This window comes from Henckelia pumila, chromosome 3 (assembly GCF_033568475.1).
Source record: "Henckelia pumila isolate YLH828 chromosome 3, ASM3356847v2, whole genome shotgun sequence".
NCBI lineage: Eukaryota > Viridiplantae > Streptophyta > Magnoliopsida > Lamiales > Gesneriaceae > Henckelia > Henckelia pumila.
Genome location: NC_133122.1, coordinates 175,859,471 through 175,867,158, shown reverse-complemented (window position 1 = coordinate 175,867,158; position 7,688 = coordinate 175,859,471). Strand labels below are relative to the sequence as shown.

General features: G+C 30.7%; 1 protein-coding gene across 3 annotated transcripts; it reads left to right on the top strand.

Moving 5' to 3' along the window:
• The first annotated feature begins 3,322 nt into the window (after positions 1-3,322).
• LOC140892871 (cytochrome b561 domain-containing protein At4g18260-like) lies at positions 3,323-5,115 on the top strand. Of its 3 annotated transcripts, none has more exons than XM_073301903.1 (5): positions 3,323-3,418; positions 3,647-3,826; positions 3,955-4,116; positions 4,488-4,636; positions 4,714-5,115. In XM_073301903.1, the coding sequence occupies exons 2-5, from the start codon at positions 3,686-3,688 to the stop codon at positions 5,012-5,014; spliced, it is 753 nt and encodes a 250-aa protein (XP_073158004.1). In that variant the 5' UTR covers positions 3,323-3,418; positions 3,647-3,685; the 3' UTR covers positions 5,015-5,115. The 3 variants fall into 3 exon arrangements, with proteins under 3 accessions (XP_073158004.1, XP_073158002.1, XP_073158003.1); XM_073301901.1 differs by having other exon boundaries at positions 3,647-3,829; XM_073301902.1 differs by lacking the exon at positions 3,323-3,418 and having other exon boundaries at positions 3,484-3,829.
• The last annotated feature ends 2,573 nt before the right edge of the window (positions 5,116-7,688 follow it).

Genomic DNA, 7,688 nt, shown 5'->3' with positions numbered 1-7,688 from the left:
TGAATGTGATAAATGTATAATGTATTTATGAATATTATTACTATTTACATATAATAGATAACTTTTAATATTATTACACTAAATTTTTTGTTTTAGTTTTGTTCTTTTCAAGATTTATATTCTTAATTTTTTTTAATTATAACTTTTTATATTAATACCGTAAATAAAAAAAAATTGTGAAAAAAATGGTTCTTTTCAAAAAAATAAAAAAAAATTGTGTAATGGTGTTAAGGAATGCATTAGTTTCAATTCAATGAATGTCATAAATGTATAATGTATTTATGAATATTATTACTATTTACATATAATAGATACATGTATTTTAATATTATTACACTAAATTTTTTGTTTTAGTTTTGTTCTTTTCAAGATTTATATTCTTAATTTTTTTTAATTCTAAATTTTTATATTAATATCGTAAGTTTTAGTTTTTTTTTTTGTTTTTTTCAAGATTTATTTATCTATTTGATTAACTACAACTCAATTAAGCCACAAACTATAATTTAACTTATTCTTATATATTTTTATATTCCTAACATTAACATAAAGTGTAAAATAAATAAAAACAAATTGTGATAAAATAAAAAAATGGTTCTTTTCAAAAAATAAATTATGTAATGGTGTTAAGGGATGCATTAGTTGCAATTCAATGAATGTCATAAATATATAATGTATTTATGAATATCACTATTTATATATAATATAATAGAAATATTTATTTACCTTTATACCTTTACTAAAATGTTGTTTTTATTTTTACATCCTTATATGTTATTATATGACATTACTTATAGTGTAAATAAAATGGTAAGTTGTTATTTCACAATTTTAAAATTTTATCCTTTTATTTACACTTTTAAATAGGTAATAGATAATAGATAATAGATAATAGATTTACACTTATATTAATTGTATTACCAGTCAATTAATAATTATAAGAATATTATGTGTATTATAAAATATTTTGAAAATCCAAATTAAATATATATAAAGTAATAAATATGATATAATATATTAATATGTTTAATTATTGCAATTATATAACATATTTTGATTTCTTACGATCTTGCCCTTTTGATATTTAGTAAGTGATCTAGCTAGAGTACCTTCCTTCACAAATATACCATTATGCGCCCGAGGTGTTTAAATTCTTTTCAAAGATAATTTGATTTTTCGTTTGCGACTGTATTCATGTTTCTAAATAATTTCTTTTTACTTAGCTTGAATATTGAATTAGACAATGAAGTCAATGAATATTGGAAATTTATGACATGTCTAACCTTTTTGATTCAATTGAATAACTAATTGACCATAAAATAACTGATCTTACGTGAACAACACGTGTTTTTTATTAGTATATATATTAAAAAAATATTAAATCTTACGATGACTCGAACCATCAACAAAATAATTGGGGTCAACTTTGGTTTGGAAAAAAGTCCAAACATATTTAAATTCGACTCAAATCATAATTTTGAATACAAATGGAATATTCACAAGAGGCTGCTCAATTCCCGTACACGCCAATCTCGACGATGAGCATCTGACTAACTCTGGACAAAACTTTTCCAAGCCAACAACTTCAATTATTGTCTTTTTGAAAAAAAATAAATACTTTCATCATTAAAGAAAAATTTTCATGTGGAATCAGTATCATAAATTAAAATTTGTATATGTTGAACCTTTTATTGTCAATGATAATTTCTAAATTAATCATGGATTATAATATTCAACCGTGACTATCAAGTTTGGAAAATCTTTGATTTTGAGGAGGTCTCTTATGAGACGGTTTCATAGATTTATATTCATAAGAAGGATCGATTCAATTTATATTTGCAGTAAAAAATAATATTTTTTCAAGCGTTGAGTTCGGTCGGATCGAATATATATCCATCTCATAAAATTGAGATTAGAAACAGTCACATAGAAGTTTTTGTGTTGAGATAATTGATTTAAGTCAACTCTCACGTTGGTTCCTTTTTGTCAAATTTCGTAAATTCTTCCGTTTGTGTTGAGACCATTGATATTAAAAGCTTGATTTGGTGTGGTGATACTAAAAGTATGATTTAGGAAGAAAATATTTAATGCTTCAAAACTATTTTTCCGTTTTATCTACAAACCAATTAAGCGAGCTGTGTGAGCACATGGGGTGTCCTTGTAATATTGGTAGCTTACTCAAAATCAAGGAAAACAAGATCCCATAATCAAATTCAGTCCCATCAATATATATATAAATATTTTCCGTAGTTCGAACTAACGAAAAAGGGTTCAAAATGTTTGATGAAACAACGATCAAATATATATTTAAAATGCTCAATATGTAGTTTTAGAAAGACTATACAATAAATTTTAGGATTTTCCTGTCAGAAAAAGATGATATATATGTAATTTGTGTTTAAGTGTCGTTGTACGTGAGTGCATATATAACATAATTCAACTTAATTATAATGTTGAGAATTATTTTATTTTATTTTTTGGTACGTAGTAGTACTATACAATAAACCAATATTGGTCGATCCATGCATGTTCCAACTGTACAAGTCATGCGTGAGATGATGAGTCCAAGATTTACAACCAACGATGAAAACACCAAGAAAAATGCAATTAGAATGTAAGATCCAATTTATCATCATCACACTTGAGACTCAACCCCAGTATCATTTGACATATATTCTTGAGTGGAAACAGGGACCATCTCTTGCTTTTTTGAATTTTTTAAGTCGCTGATATATAGATTTCCCACAACTAAAAGTTGCATGGGAATATATAATATAGTGTCAGGCTCCACCCAAAATCCTCTTCTTCTTTGTGCTTTTCTGAGCTGTGTTTGTTAGAAACCATTATTACTCTAGTATGGATCAAAGTAAAAGATTGTATGTAATTTGGGATGAAACTATAAAATCCCCAAAGTAACACGTCGACCATGTGTGTTACGTACATGTATTTTTTTCGGGTTGGAACGTAAATCGTCGCGTCTTGTATCCTTTTTGCTCCCTCTTGGTCTAAAATTTTTAGCTGTTGTATATGTCCTACAAAGATGCTCCATCTTACAAATGGCATACACATGATAGATAATGTGCGGTTTCAATTATATCTGTAAATTCTTAGTGGAACTGCGGCAAGTACTACTGCTCTCTATTATCTGTACAATATTGTGCAGACAATATAATTTGTCGACATTTTCATACGAATTTCAACTTTTACCTCCATTAAAACCAAAAAGCCTGTAAGAAAAAAGACCCCACGTTGTTGAAATTTGAACAACATCCCAATTCCTAATATTCTCCTATATAGTACACTCAGAAAGATATATATGAACTCAATGCAATAGTCTCGCCTTAAGAAATATTCCTTTTACCATTATATTCATGCTTTACAAGCCGAAAGATCAAAGGAGGAGGATACATAAAATAAAAGGGTAATGCTCTCTCCTTTTCATATAAACAAGTGTTGATAAATTTATGTGCCATAAACAGAAAGAATATCAGAGAAAGAAAGGGATTTTCGTCGCAAAAAACAATGTTTCCAAGCCACCAGATCATACAGATAATATTTATTAACACAAAAGAAAGAAGATGAAAGTGCTTTTGCAGCTGGTTTCCCCTTTTCACATTTCCTCACATATGCTTCTTTCTTGTTCTACCAGGGCTTTAAGAGAAAGGGCCATCTAAATCAAGATTGAGCTATGATATCCGCACAGAAGCCGGTGCATGTTTCATTCCCTGCAGGGATTGCTGTGCTTAGTCTCCTGCTATCTGTCGTCTCAGCGAATGATCTCACCAGAAGAGAAAATGTTCATTCCAGTAACAAACACAAGATTCCTGAGGTAGTGTAATACTTCTACAGCTAAGTACTTTTTTCAAGGAAGCACCGTAGTTTATCGTCTCTTTACATGCATATATGTCATGATCTTCTGTTTTTTGATGAATTGCTTGAATTTGTACATGGTTTCAGATAACTCCACAACTATCCTTCCAAATCAAACTTCATGGATTCCTACTCTGGGCTTCGGTTGGTTTTCTTATGCCCGCGGCGATTCTTGTTAAGAGGATGTCAAATAGAAGGGAATCCCGGAGAAAGCAAAGAATTATACTCTACATTCATGCTATTACACAGGCAAGTTCAAATTCTCAAATTACATCCCATTTTCTAACAATTTTTTTCTCCATTCAACCACTGCTCAATATACAAATATCTCTACAGTATACTGTTACAGGAATGTATCATTATCACCAAGAACTTTGTTAGTTGGATAAGATCATTCCCCACAATCAACCTTTGCTAACAGGAATCATGATAAAATCATGACACTAACTTCGCCGTTCTACTAATTATGAATACTTAGCAAGAAAGTGAAAATATTAGAACTAAATCATACTCTCAATGAGCCGCGAAATGCTTCCTAAGCTAGTTTCTTTCAACAATGAGACCGACTGATGTAAATTGTTGCTGTAAATCAATATAATACGATTCGGGTTCGTCTGAAGGTCGTGGCAGCCCTCCTTGCAACAGCAGCAGCAGTACTGTCAATAATATACTTTGAAAATTCTTTCAGCAATGATCACCAGAGAATAGGCCTAGCCATATATGGTGCCATATGGCTACAAGCTTTGGTTGGCATGATAAGGCCACATAGGTAATTGAAGGCTCATTCCTGAAATATATATATAGTCAAGAATATTTAAGCATAAACTGAGAAATCTTTGTGTGCAGGGGAAGCAAAGGAAGGAGCTTTTGGTTTCTTTTTCACTGGCTAGTAGGAACAGCAGTTTCTTTGCTTGGAGTCATCAACATATACACTGGATTACAAGCCTACCATAGAAGGACATCAAGAAACGCCACGGTTTGGACCGTAGTTTTTACGGTGGAGATCTCGTCCTTGTTCTTCATCTACCTTCTTCAAGAAAAGTGGCACTATATACAGAGACAAGGGGTGATTCTAGGAAATGAGCCTGTGCAGCCCACTGATCAAGAGATGTCTCCAAGATGCCAGAGGAAAGAAGAAATTATATGATTTGTTTATTTTATTGATCAATATACTTATAGATATATTATATGATTCCTTTTACCTCAGTATACATGTTACATTATGGATCGATGAACCTCTCTTTCATATGGAAGTGTTTGCAATAGATTGTGTTTTTATAAAAGTAATTAATTTATATGTTATAAAAAAGTTAATAAAAATTAAAAGTTGGTAGTGTTTGGAAACAAAAGTGAAAATCTAAAAATCAAAGTTTGATAGTATTTGATAAATAAGTTATTAGAATGATTTTAACAATGACCTTCTTATTAGAAACACTTTTGGATTTCAATTAAGTTAAACATAAGCTAACACATAATCTAAGTTTAAGAAACACACAAAAATGATTTTTTTAAGTCAAAAGCTAACACATGACTAGCTGTTGGATTTCAATTAAGTTAAGCATAAGCTAACACATAATCTAGGTTTAAGAAACACAAAAAATAATTTTTTTTAACCAAAAGCTAACAATCACTTTTTTTAAGTGATTGCAAACACTACTTATGTATAGTCCATTAAAATTACACTGTGAAATGTAGCAGCTTACCCTTGCTGTAAAAGACTTACTTAGACCCCCAAAAAAAAAAGAAAAACAAAAATCTGATGAAATGTGTTTCAGAAAGGTCCAATATCTTGCAGAATTGGAAATTTCAAATTTTGGACTAAACCCAAATCGATTTTTACATTCAAGACCTTAATTCCTCGCAAATCAAACTTCTATATTATATTTATTCGAAATAAATAAAAATTTAAAATCTTCGATCAAATTATGATTTTATATCGAATTACATTTCAAAATTCAAATATTACATAATTAGAGGTGTCAAAATGGGTTAGGTCCGTCGAATTGGCCCGCTCCGTCATACAAAATAGTCGGATTGGATTGAAAATTTTCCAACCCACATTGACGTGTAGCTCATCTGACATTAATATTTCAAGTATGGGACGAGGTTTCGAGTTTGAAACTCAATTGTAACAATCTCTGACCCCAACTAAAAAAATTAAAAAAATTTTAAGTATGATAAGAACGAGTTTGGCCAATCTAAAGAATCGTCCCATCTAGAAAAAATTTGGGCTCACCCCATCCCAAAATTTATCAGGTCCAATCAGGATTAAACTCGCAGACCAATTGAAACATCATACATGTTTTCGATTCTAGTAACTACAAAACAAAATAAAATTTCAAAAATTAATACGTTAATTAAAGTTATATCACAACTATATCATTTTAAAAATAATTATTTTTAAGAAAAAAAGATAATTATTCAAGTAAAAACCTAGAAATTAAAACTAATTCAATGTTCATAAAATATAAACACATTGTTATTAATATTAGCGCCGTCAATTTGGGTTAGGCAATCGAACCGGTCTGCCCGTCACATAATTTAAGTAGATTGACTTGAGTTGGAATTTTTGCAATACATTTAAATGCGAGCAACCTGCGCGGGTCTCAAGCCCAAGCAGGATAGTTTGAGGTGGGCTTGGCTTAGCCGGCGAATCTAGAAGAAAAATTTTAAAAAACTACATTGATGATATATATGTATTTTTTAATGAAATTTTTGAATTTTTTTGTATTAATGATTTTGTATAAAATATAAACGTGTAAAATCAATAATTAGAATATGTTTTTATAAATATTTAATTATGAAAAAAAAATTTAATTAATTATAATGATTTTTTACTTATTTATTTATTTTTATTTTTTGTGGGCCGACCTGTCTAACCCAATGTTCTAAAAAGCCCTAAGCGGTAGGTGGACGACAACCACCGCCTAACGCCTAGCCGTCTAGGCGGTTTTTTTTAAACCTAAAAAAAATATCTTTGGATATTTATGAATTTTACTATAAAATATAATTTTTATGTCATATGTTTTTTCAGTTTTTGTATGAAATTCTTGTAAAATTTTAATAATATAGTCTATCACGTGAAAGAGGCGGCGAGAGTTTCAATGGCCGACAACAAAAAGCTTGAAGATTGAAGACTGTCACGTTCTCGGTCCTCTCTTTTCTCATTTCTCTGCTTTTCCTCCGCCTTTTCTTTTGTTTTTATCTCTCTCTCGTTCTAGACCCTTTCTTCTCTTTTAAGTTTTAATTTATTTTTTTTATAATAATTAATAACTTGACCGTCTAGGCAGAATGCGCCTAGGCGGGCAGTTAAGAGAGCAACGCCTCCAGACACTAAACGGGGCGGTGGGCCTAGGCGGAGATTTTTAAAACATTGGTCTAACCTACAACCCGTTATGTCATGGGTTGACTCGTCCGACAACTCTAATTAGTATGCATAGCCGGATAGGTTTATAAAAAACCGTATGTCGAGCTCGTTTTCTTGACCAATTGACCGATTTTAGACCGGTCGGTTCAGCCCGACCCACCGAATCAAGCCTTTTGCCCTTTATATATCTGGTTGGGCCGGGTTTAAGCAAGTAGGCTATTATCTGGAGTCAAATATGACCGTTGTAAGGAACCCCTGAAAACCAAAAACAATACCAGATATATGTTTTCAAAATTAGAAGTAATCATTAACGTTAGATTTATTCCAAATCCAACGAATTTAAATCCCACGTTTATCTCTTGGAATCCGATTCCATAACAACGGCACCAAATTAAGCCTTGACAAAGCCCCACTTTCCTGTTTCTTGAAGTTCTTGGCATCTCATCTGCTTACT